The sequence below is a fragment of the Eptatretus burgeri genome, chromosome 4, assembly GCF_056783735.1.
Source record: "Eptatretus burgeri isolate ZD-2024b chromosome 4, Ebu_testis_v1, whole genome shotgun sequence".
NCBI classification, from domain to species: Eukaryota; Metazoa; Chordata; class Myxini; order Myxiniformes; family Myxinidae; genus Eptatretus; species Eptatretus burgeri.
This window is the reverse complement of record NC_140964.1, coordinates 6957363-6974209: the sequence shown is the minus strand read 5'-3', so window position 1 is coordinate 6974209 and position 16847 is coordinate 6957363. Positions and strand designations below refer to the sequence as shown.

The window sequence follows — 16847 nt, the reverse complement described above, 5'->3', positions numbered from 1 at the left end:
TATATATATATATATATATATATATATATATATATATATATATATATATATATATATATATATATATATATATTTGTTATGATTATGGGGATTGTTGAACTGATTTAATAGTACAGATAAGATTGTATAGTGCAGCATGGTCCATGGATAGGTCGAAGCACCTCGATGTAAAGATGTCAGGGGATCTTTCAGCTTTATTGTTACGTGTCACCACACGAGGGTGATGTGGTTTTAATTAGTTTAGGGAGTAAAAATAAGTTCCCCTGTACGTGATTACCCTCTGTGATTTTTCCCGATGTTTTTATATTCTAAGCCAGGCCGTAAGCTGAGGACAGATTCCCTGAAACAACAGCAGCAGCAGGAGAAGCTCCACCTTCCCGGGTTTGGAGGCGAGGAGGCCACACCCCGGGGGCGGAGGAGAGGGAGGGTGATAAAGAGAGGAGGATCGAAGGTGTGGTGTGCTTGGCGAGGGGGCTTCGGAGACAGCAGATCGAGCAGGGTAGATTGCACGTCTGGAGTGATCGAGCAGAGCCGATCGAGGAGGTGCCAGCCAGATTTGCACGTGTCAAGTGTGGAAAGCTGCTTGAAGTAAAGTGCGATTTCTGCCTGTGTGTGCACGTGGATGGTGGAGGCGCCTTCCTCCCGGGCTCGACAAATGTCACCATTTTGCTTGCAAGTGCACGTGCCGGATGAAGCTCCCCAACACCACATTGACAAGGGCCAGGCTGAGGACCAGTGTATTTAAATTGGGGGGGGGTTGATTTTCGTTTGTCACCCTTTGTCTGTGTGTGTGACGTCTCGATCATAGGAGTTATTCATTAAATTTGTTTCATTTCATCTTCATTATTGTCCTTGTAAATATTTGTGTTTCATTAAATGTATTCCCTTTTACAGAAGCTGCATTTCGTGTATTTGTGGAGGGGTTCGCATATCAAACCCCCTCGTGCTGTCCATCCTCCATAATCCTTCTGTTCCATTCCAAGTACTCCTCCGTCCGTTACTGCCCTCACTGGGCTCTGTCTTCCCCCTGACAGTGGCGTTGCCATCCGCCATAACCTTAGAGTGCGCGCTGAAATCCATGTGAATGAGCGTGTCCGCCTCCTCGGAATAAAGACCGCTCGACCATCCCAGGAGGTTGGTCGGTGTTAAACGCCTGGCTACCACAAATTTTGGTAGTGGGATTCGAACCCCAGCAACCCTTCGCCAACTGACAGGAGCGGGATTCGAACCCGGCCACCTCCACGACAATGCATATATATATATATATATATATATATATATATATATATATATATATATATATATATATATATATATATATATATATATATATATATATATATATATATATATATATATATATATACAGTGGGGGAGAACAAGTATTTGATACACTGCCGATTTTGCAGGTTTTCCCACTTGCAAAGCACGTAGAGGTCTGTAATTTTTATCATAGGTACACTTCAACTGTGAAAGATGGAATCTAAAACAAAAATCCTGAAAATCACATTGTATGATTTTTAAACAATTAATTTGCATTTTATTGCATGAAATAAGTATTTGATACATCAGAAAAACAGAACTTAATATTTGGTACAGAAACCTTTGTTTGCAATTACAGAGATCAGACGTTTCCTATAGTTCTTAACCAGGTTTGTACAGACTGCAGCAGGGATTTTGGCCCACTCCTCCATGCAGATCTTCTCCAGATCCTTCAGGTTTCGGGGCTGTCGCTGGGCAACACAGACTTTCAGCTCCCTCCAAAGATTTTCTATTGGGTTCAGGTCTGGAGACTGGCTCGGCCACTCCAGGACCTTGAGATGCTTCTTACAGAGCCACTTCTTAGTTGCCCCGGCTGATGTTTCGGGTCGTTGTCATGCTGGAAGACCCAGCCACGCCCCCATCTTCAATGCTCTTGTTGAGCGAAGGAGGGTGTTGGCCAAGATCTCGCGATACATGGCCCCATCCATCCTCCCCTCAATACGGTGCAGTCTTCCTGTCCCCTTTGCAGAAAAGCATCCCCAAAGAATGATGTTTCCACCTCCATGCTTCACGGTTGGGATGGTGTTCTTGGGGTTGTACTCATTCTTCTTCTTCCTCCAAACACGGCGAGTGGAGTTTAAAACAAAACGCTCTATTTTGGTTTCATCAGACCACATGACCTTCTCCCATTCCTCTCTGGATCATCCAGATGGTCATTGGCAAACTTCAGACGGGCCTGGACATGCGCTGGCTTGAGCAGAGGGACTTAGCGTGCGCTGCAGGATTTTAATCCATGACGGCGTAGTGTGTTACTTCTGGTTTTCTTTGATGTTGTGGTCCCAGCTCTCTTCAGGTCATTGACCAGGTCCTGCCGTGTAGTTCTGGGCTGATCCCTCACCTTTCTCTTGATCATTGAAGCTCCACGAGGTGAGATCTTGCAAGGAGCCCCAGACCGAGGGAGATTGACTGTTATCTTGAACTTCTGCCATTTTCAAATAATTGCACCAACAGTTGTTGCCTTCTCACCAAGCTGCTTGCCTATTATCCTGTAGCCCATCCCATCCTTGTGCAAGTCTACAATTTTGTCCCTGATATCCTTAGACAGCTCTCTGGTCTTGCCCATTTTGGAGAGGTTAGAGTCTGATTGAGTGTGGACAGCTGTCTTTTAATGCAGATAACGAGTTCAAACAGGTGCAGTTAATACAGGTAATGAGTGGAGAATGGGAGGGTTCTTAAAGACAAAACTAACAGGTCTGTGAGAGCCGGAATTCTTACTGGTTGGTGGGTGATCAAATACTTATTTCATGCAATAAAATTCAAATTAATTATTTTAAAAATCAAACAATGTGATTATCAGGATTTTTGTTTTAGTTTCCGTCTTTCACAGTTGAAGTGTACCTGTGATAAAAATTACAGACCTCTACGTGCTTTGTAAGTGGGAAAACCTGCAAAATCGGCAGTGTATCAAATACTTGTTCTCCCCAATATATATGTATATGTATGTATATATATGTATATGTATGTATGTATATATATATATATATATATATATATGTATATGTATGTATGTATATATATATATATATATATATATGTATATGTATGTATGTATATATATATATATGTATATGTATATGTATATATATATATATATATATATATCCGTATTTCAATATCGGATGCACATCCTGACTTATGGTGAGCATCGCCATGGATTACGTCTCAAACCATAAAACCACATAATACACAAAGAACGATCATCCATCTGCCACCCAGACAATTGTTCCCGGTAATGCAAATCATTCAACCAAAAGACACGTGATGTGATTGTTGGGTGTGACGAGCACTCCCCCGATCTCCATTGAATGTAGTCCTACGCCTTTGTAGTGTAGTGGGATTGTCACTGGTAACATGTAATCCAGTGCTACCTGCTGCATCGTCGGGTTGTTGGCAACTAAACCGACTCCCCCACCCAGTTTGGTTTGTGCTCACTGGGTAAGGAGGGTGTGTGGACACCCTCTTCAGCCAGTGAAGAAATCAGATGTGCCATAAAACAACTTGTTATCAGTAAGGCAGTGGGAGTGATGGTATACCTAGTGAGGCGCTCGGAGCTGGCGGTGGAACATGATCGATGTTACGAAAAGTATAATTGACATCTGGAAAATCTGAGATTCACCTAATAAAGGGGTAATATCGGAGATCGTTACAATGCCCAAGGTTGCTAATAAGTCATGCATCGAAGATTCTGTTGGAGATCATCCGGTAAAGAGTTGACCACAATGTAAAAGAGGTTATTGCCGAGGAACAATTTGGTTTCATGTGTGGTAAAGGCATCACGGATGCTTTGTTGATATTGAGAGCTTTGATTGAAAAGATGAATGGTGAAAAGGAGACACAGTTATGGGCAATGTTCATCGACTATGCCAAGGCATTCGATAGCATTCAACACAAAGCGATGTGGAAAACCTGATTGGAATTTGGAGTGCCAAAACATCTAGTTTGATTGAGTAGATATTTGTGTGCAAAGGCAGTTGGAGTTGTTTGAGTAGACGATGGGCAGAGAAATTTCATTTTGAAAAGGGAGTACGTCAAGGTTGTTCGCTGTCCCCGATGTTCTTCAATGCTGTTGGTGAGAGGATTATGAGAGATGTGAAGTCTGTCTTACCAGAACGAGTGGGATGCACAGTTGGTGGCCCTGACATTTACCATCTACGCTATGCTGATGATACTGCCCTCTTGGCCAAATCAAAGATGGAGTTGGAATTGATGGCAGAGCAAGTCACGTTGAAGAGTGAGATCTTTGGCTTGCAAATAAACGAAGATAAGACTCCAGTCATGGTTTGGAATGGTGTAAGTGGAGAAACGTGCAGATTGGCACGTCAGAACTGACCCCAGAGTAGCGTTTTAAATATCTTGGCTCAGTAATATCATCAACTAAACCTATGTCCAAGGAGATTAGGATCAGACTTGCTCTGGCTCGAAGTGTCGTTAGTGATTTGTCCACCGTTTTGGAAGTCACTATCATATTGGGATAGATTTGAAAAAAGGCGAGTCAAATCACTCGTTTGGAGTATTTCACTTTATGGCTGCGAAAGTTGGACTCTTTGAGAAGATGAAAGGCGTATTAGCACTTTTGAATTGTGGACTTGGAGGACAATGCCGAGAGTGTTCTGGATGGAGTGTAAAACAAATGAGTGGGTTGGTGATGGAGTGGGAATTTGAGAGGATGATTGTTTTCTGAATATCATCGGAAGGAGGAAGGTGGCAAAATGTTGCCACTGGAAGAGAAGACCTGGCAGTGTGGTGTTCACTTACATTGAAGGATTGATGGAGAGGAAGAACAGGATTGGTCGTCCCACCAAAACCTGGGTGGATAATTTGAAGTTTTGGGCTGTTGGTGGGCTACCCCTTTTATGAGACTGTGCTTTCTATCACCAACAGCCGCCTCTCGTGGCTATGGTGTGAATAATAATAAAAACAAGTCGCGGTACATTCAAAGTACACGTCCTCCCCTGTGCCAAATAAATAAATAACAATCCTCCAGTGCATGACATCACTGATGCACCTTTGGCACCCGGCGATGCTGCCTTGCAGCACATCGAGTCGGAACTGGGAGGGAGCAGTGTACAATAATTGGTTGATTGATTGATTAATTGCAGAATTAAAATAAATGCAAAATAATCTTAAAATAATTAATTTCTCACTTGATTGCCGAATTGCATAACTAAACCAGCACCGTTTCATCCGAATCTGTAACTTTTTGAAAATTAATTGATTAATAAATCGATTTAAAAAAAATCACTCGCAGAGTGACACTTGGCAAAATGGAGCGGCACTCGGTGGAGCGCATACCTCCGCCAGGCTGAACAGTTTACATTTTGTATCCCACTGATAGGTCGGATCTGAATCCCGACCTTAACCAAAATCGAATCGGCTTGATCTCGTCACCTAACCAACTCATCCACTTCGTGTTGTCACAAGTCATCCACAACTTTTAGAGATATCATGCTATAAATAGTTTTTGGCCCAATCTCTCAATGGTGAATAATCGCTTAAAAAATTCTCAGATCCAGATCCGAATTCGGATCTTCACCAAATTTATGCGTTGCCGTCCTTGCGATCACCTACGCACACACAAAACAAAATTCATAATGATTGCTTGAAAACTGTGGCCAAAAATCGTGACAGACAGACAGACAAAGAAACACGACAGCCCAACATACTTGGTGAACATTTTTTTTCTCCGAGAAAGAAAACGGAATAAAACCTGAGTGTTCCCGTCCTTCGTCCCCTGGCTGTGACGTCACGCATCGCCGAGATATGGAATTGGGAAGGAGCGGTGTACATTAGTATACAAGTAAACACTTGCGGTTGGGAGTATATATAATCAAAGGAATCCATGGTAAATTCTCCGACCTTTAATTGAACAAACAACGACTCGACGTTTCAATTAACAACATGTTCCAAGCAACATGCATCTGTTAACCTTTCTCAAGAGTGATAGAAAATATCATGGTTGTGGATGAGGGATAATGGTAAGAAGTTCAGGGAGTTATTTTGTTTGTCAAGGAATGGCAGTGAGGGGAATGTTGTGGCATCTGAGATGATTGTGAACAGTAAATGGCTGTTTTGAAGACTTGGAAGGAAGAATGAGATTGAAATGAACGAAAGTTACCCTCTGTCGGGTTAACTTTGCATGATGAGAAGGCAGCTGCTTGACTGCAACCGCCTCCCCACAGAATTACTTGTCCCAGGACCGAGAGGATGGATAGGATAGTCACAGATGGTATGGGATAAAGCAGTACATGAGAGAAAGGAGGCTTTTCTGAAAGTATTTCCAGGTGGAATCGATAGCATGTGCTCTGGAGATGGTGGTCCAATTATTTTGTGAGATAGCAAATTGATGTCATTGCCGCTTGGCCTGTGCAAACAGCTATATCCTGCATCATTGATGTTGCTCTCTTACAATAGCCAGAGAGATGTACTGTTGGCCTTGACAAGAAAGTAGGCAGAAGAGAAACGAGACATTTAATGGAAAGTTCGTCATTATTAGGTCCAGAAGGGAGGACGTACCAGGAGTAGAATTCCTTGTGGGGGAGTTTACAGATTGGGCAAACACACAGTCGTGGAAGACCTTTGCTGAAATGCTATGACAGGTTGTTGGCGAGCCAACACCAAGCCAGTTGGCATGTCAGGTATGGGAGCATGTGCCAGAACAGCGCGTCGCTGCGTCCACTTTCCGCCGGTACTCCAGGGGCCTCCGTCTGGCCATCCCCCAGGCAGATGCCAGGCCCATCCCCATCTCCTTGAGATGATGGTCAACCTGCTGCAACCATGAGGCACGTGGTCGGCCCACTGGCCTCCTCCACTCATGAGACTCCCTCGCTGAGAGAATCTGGTGAGCAGGATCAGCGTCAGGAAAACGAGCCACATGTCCATACAGCCGCAGCTGACGCTCACGGACTATGCAGGTAACAAATCTCATCCGAGTCTCTCTCAGCAACCGCTCGTTGGACACAAAATCCGACCAGCGATAGCCAAGGATTCTCCGAAGAGACCTGGTACCAAAGGAATTAAGTCTCCGTCTCAGATCCTTGGTCAAAGTCCAAGTCTCGCACCCATAGAGCAAGACTGGAAGTACCAAGGACCTGAAGACTCGGACTTTCGTCCTCCCGCACAGGTACCGGCAGCGCCACACCCCATGATCCAGTGAATCCATGACTCCCCAGGCCCGACCCAGACGTCTATTGACCTCCGGCTCACAACCTGCGGAGACATGAATATCACTGCCAAGGTAAGTGAATCTATCCACGACCTCAACATCCTCACCACAAACAGACACAGACAGGACAGCAGCATCCAAGATGTCACCGAAAGCCTGGATCTTTGTTTTGACCCAAGAAATCCGTAATCCCAACGGCTCCGACTCCTCATTCAGCACCTCGAGGGCCCCCAAGAGGATGTCTAAAGTCTCCGCAAAGATGACTGCATCATCTGCAAAATCAAGGTCCGAGATCTTGACATTGCCAAACGATGCACCGCAACTTGATCTCTCCGACATCCTCCCAAAAATCCAGTCCATACAAGTGCTGAAAAGTGTGGGGGCAAGTACACATCCCTGACGAACTCCAGTAACAACTGGAAATAAGTCAGAGGCGGTACCACCACACTTCACAGCACTCTCAGTACCAGAGTAGAGTTCAGACATCAGATCGATCAGTTTCGGTGGCACCCCACGAAGACCAAGAATCCTCCAGAGGACATCCCGATTCACTGAATCGAACGCTTTACAGAGATCAACATAGGCTGCAAGCAGCCCCTGCCGAAACTCTCGTCTGCGTTCGGTGAGGACACGAAGTGCAAGGATACGGTCAATCGTTGACCTCTTTGGTGTAAAGCCTGACTGCTCTGGACGCTGGTGCTCAAGCAGATGGTGGCGAACCCTATTAAGAATTATCCGAGCAAAGACCTTGCCCGGCACTGAGAGCAGCGTCACCCCTCGGTAGTTGTTGCAGTCTTGGCGATCACCCTTCCCTTTCCAGAGAGGGACAACAAGGCCCCTCTTCCAGTCAGTTGGGATGATGCCTGTGTTCCAGGCAGAGCACAAAACTGCATGCAACGACGCGAGTGCAGCATTTCCACCAGCCTTGAGAAGTTCGGCATGGATGCCACAGATCCCTGGAGCTTTGCCCCGTTTCAACTGGTTCACCGCAGCCCGTGTTTCCACAAGCGATGGTGGACCACAGTTGATTCGAGGGTCAGCAACAGGGATTGTAACACCCTTGACGTCCAACTCGACAGCTGGGGGATCAGCCTGGTACAACCGCTCGAAGTAACCGGCCCAGCGGGCCTTCACTTCAGACTCCTCTGTCAAGAGCCTACCACTCTCTGCTCGAACTGCAGTGCTCCGAGGGATGGGCTTGGATGAACGTAATGCGCGAATTTCCCTGTAAGCGGGACGAGAATCACCTGTCCACAGGTGATGCTCTACCCCTCACAGATTCCTCGCACATAGGCCTCCTTGTCCACCCTCAGTGCACGTACAGTTTTACGCCTCAGCTCCCTGAACAGCTCAGCTCTGCCATTCAGCCTGGCCCTGCGACTCTGGTCAATGGTATCCAGTGTCCCTTGAGAGACAAAATTCTTCTTTGCCCTGCGGTGAACTCCAAGACATCCACCGGCAACATCAAGGACGGTGGTCTTGAAGGTGTTCCACAACTCTTCAGGACCCCCAAAGCACCCAGACCCCCAAGTGTCCACTCAGCCTGTTCGCAAACTCCTCAGCTACTCTCTCATCCCTGAGCTTGGCAACATCCAGCCTAGGCTGGGATGGTACCATTCTCCAGGATTTAAGGTGCAGCTTTAGAGTTGCTACAACAAGCCTGTGGTCAGTATTGAGGAACTGAGCACTCCGGTAGACCCTGCAGTTCTGGATCATCCTCCAACGACCGTCAATGAGGACATGGTCAATCTCCTTTGCCACACCGCCAGCGTTGGAATACCAAGTCCAGCGATGAGCTTGCGGGCGCTGAAACCATGAACCAGCCACCCTAAGTCCATGACTTCTTGCAAAGTCAAGGAACTTAGTGCTATTCTGGTTCATAGTTCCTGACCCATGGGGACCAACACACACCTCATAACCATCCCTATCAGTTCCAGTCGATGCATTGAAATCCCCCAAGACTAGAAGTGTATCTCGTCTGGGGCACTGATCAACCACAGACTCGAGTGTGGCGTAGAATGTGTCCTTCACGGTAAGATCACTCGCCTCAGTCGGAGCATAAATAGAGACCAGGGAAATGACACCTAAGGAGTGACGAATCCTTAATCTCATAATACGCTCGTTGACCGGTGTTACCTCAATTATCATTGGGGTCAGCTTATTGGACACAGCTACAGCAACTCCTTGGGTATGGTCACCATCAGAGCGACCAGACCAATAGTAGGTGTAACCACCCACCATTATCTCGCCGCAATCCGGTCTCCGAACCTCAGAGAGAGCTGCAATCCCGATGTCCAAACGCTTGAGCTCAGATGATAACAGAGACAGGTGATCATCCTCTCTTAGGGATAGGACATTCCAGGCACCCACCCGAAGGGACCGCCTCAGGTTAACCCAAGGAGACCGCCGTCTGGTGGACGACACCTCAGCACCACTCCGACATACTCTCCCGCAATCTGACCCAGGGATGTTACCCCGTGGTTTCCCTCCTATCAAAGATTGGGGGTCCCGAAGGCTTTGCCCCAATCCCATCATCCGGTGAGCTGCCCTGCGAAGGGAAGCTGCACAGGAGGTACTCCCACGGAGTGGGTTTTCAGATTTTTTGCGTTTTTGCGTTTTGCGGAATGAAGCGTTTTACGGTGGCTGGAGTGCAAATCCTGCCACCAACCTCCTAATAAGAAGTAACCCAACTGCAGGAGGACGTCCGCAGACACAGTTGGGCACTAGATATGGATGGCCGTTGGCTCACAAGGAGCTCCTCCGCCCTTTGACAGGTTTTGTTTTTAATCCTGCTGGGTGTCCATATCCAAACACCCTCCTCACCAGAAAACCTGGTGGGGGAGACGGTTTAGTCGCCGACAACCCGACCATGGAACAGGTTAGTACAGGTTTACATGGTACCTGTAGCAGGTCACAGATCGAACCTGACCTGACGTGTACAGGTCAGGACGTGTACAGTTGGCATGGTGACAGTTGAAGTCAACTGAAGATGAGAACCAGAGAGTGGGATGGATGATTTCAAGTTGATCCACATTTGAAGTATATATAGTCATCATTAAGTGGACGGTAAACCACACAGCCGAGCATTCAATAGTTGCAGAGATGTATACGCAGCCAGAGGTGTTTCAGAGGCCTTAGTGGGGCTATTGTGGACAATTGGGACAATACTCTTTCTAAACTAAACTTTAATTACCTTCTTTTGTTTTTCTTCATCCCCAGAATTGTGATCCGCCGCTCCCAGAAGCACATAACCGCATGGCTTGAAGGTTCCACGGCATGCTTAGGTTGGGGCATATATGACCGTCCTGAGAGTCCACCCCAACACGTACCATCGGTTGCCGTAGTAACAGTCTCAACCAAGGAGTGGGCCATCAGATCGATGCTTGGGAAGACAAAAGGTCCGGCGGTGGGTAGAATAATTGGATTGGTGTTGGCTCGGCGCTGCCTGCAAGCCGGATTGGGCCAAGCACGCTTTCAATTGATCCCTCGAGAATTCAGACGAGTGCAAACGGTGAGTGTGACTTTTGGAGGAACTTTGGCCTGTGTTGATATCAAGGACTTTTGCAGTAAGTAATGAAAGTTCGTGGGAATGTCTCGGTGGTGGCATAAATTATATGATTTTATTTTCGTTCCCAAAGCAATAATAGTTTCAGATCATTCGGTCATACAGTTCCATTTGGTCGGACCATGTGATTGGCTGAAATGTGATGGAGGTGGAGTAGAAGCCAACAGGAGTACCAGGATTTGGTTCCACACAGTTCAACACAGTTTCATAATAACGCCTGAATTATCTTCGCTACCGAAGGTTTGTAACTTGTGAAATCGAAGATTTTTGTTCTTGCATGCCAAGTCAAGGCTCGTGTCGGAGCTAAAAACTTTCAGACCCCACAAGTCTGACCTGTACGGTAGGGTGGCAAGAGGAAGCCACCTTGAGTAGCGTTTGAGGATTTTTTTTTTTTGTATACCTTGTCGAGGCTCGTATGAGAGCTAACGCACAACACACAGCAAGGGGGCATGAGACAAGAGGGGTGGGAGTGGGAGGGACAAAACGGTAAGGAACAGACACATAAGGAGATCTTTGGAAGGGAGAGCGATGGGACGGGGAACATGGGGAAGAGAAGATGGACATTACAGGTACTTTCAGGAAGGAAAGCAGGGGAATTGAAGGAAGATTATCGGGGGTAGAAAAGATCGAGGATTTGGATGGGGGATGATAAGAGGTGGTGGTGAACAGCTGTTTTGAAAGCCTGGAGGGAAGAATGGGAAAGAATAGGGTGAGGGAGTTTTTTTCCAAAGGCGGGAAAAAAGAGGAATGAAAGAGTGAAGGTGAGCAGTGATTCGTGATTTTGGTAGTTTTACCAGAAGGGGGTTGTTTGCGGACCTTGAGCGCCCTGTGGAAATGTGGTGGGGACAAATCGCAAAGAGAGCAGGGGGGGGGCAAGGCTGGAGAGGAGACGGTAGAAGACAGAAAGACCACCGACCAACCTGCGGTGATTGAGTTAGAGGCCCAAAGACTCAGCGTCATTGCGGGAGATGCCATGATCCGAAATGCCCTGGTTTCTACAGCGTGAAGCCGAGAAAGGTGGGAGGCAGGAGCACCAGCCCAGAGAGGAGAGCAGTACTCCATCAGGCGATGGACAAAAGCTTTGTAAGTGGTCAGGAGCTCAAGAGGTCCGAGAAAGGACTTTGCACGACGGAGGATTCCCAGTCGGCGACTGGCTTTGGAGGCGAGGTTGGAAATGTGACTTTCCCAGGAAAGGTCATGGCAGATAGTGAGACCCAGAAGCTTGAAAGAAAAGGCTTCTTCCATAGGATTGTTGAGAAAATGGATGGGGGGGGGGTGGTTCTAAACGGTCCTCTCGGAGAGATATAGTGAGAGTGTGAGATTTGTCTGGATTGAAAGACATGTTCCACGTGTTGGACCAGTTTGTGATTTTATCCAGATCTGCAGTGAGCGAAGAAGCTGCTGCTTGCCAGTCTGAGGGATGACAGATGGTATGGCAGAGTGTGGAGTCGTCGGCAAAGAGAAATAGAGGATTTTCCAGAGAGTCGGAGAGATCATTGATTAAAACCAGAAAAAGAACAGGGCCCAGAACGCTACCTCAAGGAACTCCAGCCTGGACATGAAGGGGGGATGAAAGAACTCCATTTAGGGCCACACGTTGACTGTGACAGAGGAAGTCTGTGAGCCATGAGTGGAGATGGCCTTGAATACCATGGGAAGAGAGTTTGGTGAGTAGTGCAGGGCACCAGACTGTGTCAAAAGCACGTGATATGTCCAGGGATATGGCTCGGATTTCCTGTCTGGCATTGAGGACCTCCATCCATTGATGGGAGAGCAGAAGCAGCATATCCAGGGTAGAGTGACCTCATCTGAAACCAAATTGATGATCGGAAATCAAGCCATTGGAGAAGAGGAAGGATTTCATGTCTGAAGCGTTGATGGATTCCATAACCTTGCTGATGATTGAGAGAAGGCTGATTAGTCTGTAGTTGCAGGGATCTGTTTTTTCACCTTTTTATGCAGGGCAGTGATGTTTGCAGATTTCCAAGCAGATGGCAGATGACCTTGAGCAAATGAGAGGGTGAATAGAACAGAGAGAGGGTGAGCAAGAGCGGAAGAGCAGGCTTTGAGGACACGTGGGCTGATGCCGTCTGGACCGGTTGCAGAATCTGAGTCGAGGTTTGAAAGCAAGCTCTCCACCTTGTCAGGAGAAAAGGACACAGAGTCCAGGGACAGTTGGGTGCGATTGAGTAAGGTGGGTAGAGAAAGTGATGGATTTTTGACACAAGATTTGGCTGCAAACACCGAGTTTAGGCATTCAGCTTTTTCACGTGCGGTATCAGCAGCGCGGCCATTTGAGGTAAGGGGGGGGGGGGATGGAGGGGTAACATACACCAGAAACAGATTTGATTAAACGCCACCAGGATTTTGAGGAGGGAGAGAGGTTTGAGAGTTCAGACTTGAGATGAGAAAGATGTTGTTTTCTGGCTCTCCTGAGGGTAGATACACACTTGTTCCAAGCTTTGTGGAAGGAACTGAGATTACCCTCAGTTGGGTTTGCTTTCCATGAGGCAAAGGCAAGTTGTTTCAGGACAACTGCCTCACCTCAAGCTTCAGTAAACTAAGGGCAGGAGGAAGGGTAGGACGACTGAAGACGAGAGGGGATAAATCTGTGCATGAGGGAGAGCATGTTTCTTTGAAATAATTCCCAGGATGAGTTGATGTTTGAGAAAGCAGTGATAGGAGACCAGTCTATAAGTTTGATGGCTGCTTGGAGACCCTGCCAGTCGGCTTGAGTGAAATGCCTGACTCGACGGCGGTGAGGTGGTTCTCTGATAATAGCCAGAGAGATGTCCACTTTGACAAGGACGTGGTCAGAAGAACCGATTGGAGTGGAGGAAGAGCAGCAGATATTGTCAGGGAAATTTGTCAAAATCAGATCCAGAAGAGATGAAGTACCATTGGTTGAGATCCGGGTCGGGAAGTTGACCGATTGAGTCGCAGAAAGCTTTTGCTGACAGGTGAGAGAGGTACCCACACCTAGCCAACTGGCGTGATGACAATTGAAGTCACCACATAAGAGGAAGAGAGAGTTTGGATGAGAAGATTGAAGATGGTGCATGTTTTCGGATAGTGAGGTGTAGATGGAATCATCACTGTTCGGTGGACTGTACAGTACACATATAAACATGAGGTGGGAGTGGAGGGGAAGCCGTAGCCAGAGGTATTCCTGGGGGTGTGGGGGAGTGAGAGCAGTGCATGGAGAGTGAGGAATAGAGTTTTTGATGAAGAGAGCAACACCTCCACCAGGACGAGGCTCCGGTCTGTCATACCTCAGGTCGGAGGAGGGAGTAACCGGGGAGAGATACTTGGGAGTCAGACATGTCTTGGGAGAGGAAAGTTTCTGTTAGGCAGATTATGCTTGGTTTGTCAGTGGCAACCTGTATGGAAAGATCTGAAAGGTTTGAGCGAAGGCCCCGGATATTTGAGGTCCACACTTTTAATGAAGAGGTAGGGGAGGAGGCTTTGGGTGCAGGCGGTGGGGGAGGGAGGGGGATGGTAGGACAAGGGACGAGGGGGGAGGTAAGGAGGGTTGTTGAAAGAGTGTGGGGGATTGCAGAATAGCTCGGGCAGGGGGCCGAATGAGGAGGAGAAAAGGCTCTGTGGTGCTGTGGGAGAGGGGGGACAAGAGAGGGGGAAGAAGGCAGTTGAGGATTTGAGGAGGTGGAGTGAAGAGATGTAGGTGAGAGGGCAGTGGAAGGAGGCAGCTTGGTGGATGAGAGGGGGGGCAACTTTGAGAAGGATGAGTGAGGGGGATGAAAGGTGCGAGAAAGGTGAGGGGGGAATTTTGGAGAGATGTGAGAGGGAGGCTTGGAGGGAGAAGAGTGGGATGGTTGTTTTGAGAGTGAGAATGAGGGGTGAGTTGGCACTGAAGTTGGAAAAAAAGAATGGTTGATGGAAAGTGAACATTCATAGCAAACTGGGGTTTTTAAAAGTTTTAGGTCAGAGATGCGATTTAACAATTCTTGATGGATGCAATAAAGGCGAATTCAAAGAATGGAGAGAAGAAGCATTGTAACAGTTGGATTTTTTTAAGGCAAGGAATGAAGGAGAGGTCGAAATGAGAGCTGTCTGTTTAAATAGCAAAAGAGTCGTGCATTATGAAACAGTAAAGAGTACCTCATGTGTGAGAGAGGAAGATGAAGCATGATAAGATCATTTTTGTTATTATTATTTTGAGAGAGTTTTCAACAGATTAGGTCATGGAAGTGTTGTGGAAAAAATGGAGGAGGAAGAAGAAGAAGCATAATCGGGAGAAGGTTCACGTATTGTTTTTTTATCATTTATTTTTTTTAAAGATAAGAAATTGAGAGATGAGTTGGGAGAATGGGGGACGTTAGGAAAGTAGGGAGGATAGAAATTGAAGGTAATGGGGAGAAAAAAACAAACAAAAAAACGATCGAACACGGAGGGGAACTGGTAGGGCTCAAGCCTAGGCCAAGGCCTAGGCCTCAAACACCCGGTAAGAACGTCGACAAAAACTCACAAAATAGCACGATTTTTGAAACAAAACCGAACTAGGAACACACAGTAACATGTAGGTGAGAAAATTAAACAGTTAAAACGGGACAAATAACGACTGGAAACTTAACTTTGAGAACATCAGCAGAGAGCCCCTAAGGAGACCTCTCGACGCTCCAAACCCGGAACCAGAAGTTTGAGGAAATATGTAAATATGTATGTATGTATGTATATTTCCTGTAGCAGTAGCACTTTATGTACATTTTCTTTCTTCAGTAGCTTCCAGTAGCACTTTATGATACATTTTCTTTCTTCAAAACCTTGTCGTACTTCTGCCATTATTAGGGTCAATTTGATCTGAAAAGAAATGAAAAATTCAATGAGTTATGAGGAGCCAAAATGTGAGTACATTTTTTTTGGAACACCCTGTATGTATGTGTGTGTATGCACACGCACACGCACACACACACACACACACACACACACACACACACACACACACACACACACACACACACACACACACACACACACACACACACACACACACACACAGTCATGCGCCGCATTACGACGTTTCGGTCAACGACGGATCGCATATATGACGGTGGTCCCATAAGATTATAATGGAGCTGAAAAATTCCTCTCGCCTCGTGATGTCGTGGCGCTTCCAGTCATATAAAAGTACAGTATAGCACATACAATTATGTACAGTACATAATACTTGATAATGTTAAACAACGAGTGTGTCCCCGTTATAACGGGATCGTTGAGGTCCATAAAATGTCATCGTAAAAAAAAGCGGGGTTGCGCTAAATTGGGATTCAAGAAAATCAGCGTTCAACCTGACCCAATGTTGACCTCACATCCTAAAACACCCTTATTTTCGCCCTATTTGACCCGTTTTTTTTGCACATTTACCTTCGAGCAAGTAAATTACCTTTGAGTTAAAAAAAATTCCGCGAATAAATCGTTGTTACAGTCAAAATGAAAACACAAATTGGTTTTCAGTAAAGCTTTTTATGTTGCTAAAACATTCGCACTGTTCCGAAAATATATCACACAACTGACAGGTGCTCGTTTCTTCATTTGTAAATTATAACATCGATGCAATGATTATTTATAAAATACAAACGCTATTTATTCACCTTTCTATAATCGATGCGAGAGAAGATTGTAAGCAGTCGCTATCAACACACATGGCCGTCATAAACAGCACAAAGGTAAAACTAACGCGTCTTCCGTCAATCTTTGTGTGTTTCAATTGCCTTCAGTATTCAGTACAGTAACATGCTGTACAGGTTTGTAGCTGAGGAGCAATAGGCTATACCATATAGCCAAGGTGTGAAGTAGGCTATACCATCTAGGTTTGTGTAAGTACACTCTATGATGTTCGCACAACGACGATATCGCTTAACGACGCATTTCTCAGAACGTATCCCCATTGTTAAGTGGCGCATGACTGTGTGTGTGTGTGTGTGTGTGTGTGTGTGTGTGTGTGTGTGTGTGTGTGTGTGTGTGTGTGTGTGTGTGTGTGTGTGTGTGTGTGTGTGTGTGTGTGTGTGTGTGTGTGTGTGTGTGTGTGTGTGTGTGTGTGTGTGTATATATATATTTATA

The 16847-nt window shown here is 46.3% G+C and overlaps 1 protein-coding gene across 2 annotated transcripts in view; it reads left to right on the top strand.

The window, feature by feature from the left end:
• LOC147027405 (P2X purinoceptor 4-like) overlaps positions 1-16847 on the top strand; it is a 224724-nt gene that overhangs the window by 4299 nt on the left and 203578 nt on the right. For both annotated transcript variants that reach the window (XM_085876771.1, XM_085876772.1), the window contains exon 3: positions 10424-10715. In XM_085876771.1, coding sequence (XP_085732897.1) covers positions 10424-10715 — 292 coding nt within the window. The remainder of the gene's footprint in view (positions 1-10423; positions 10716-16847) is intronic.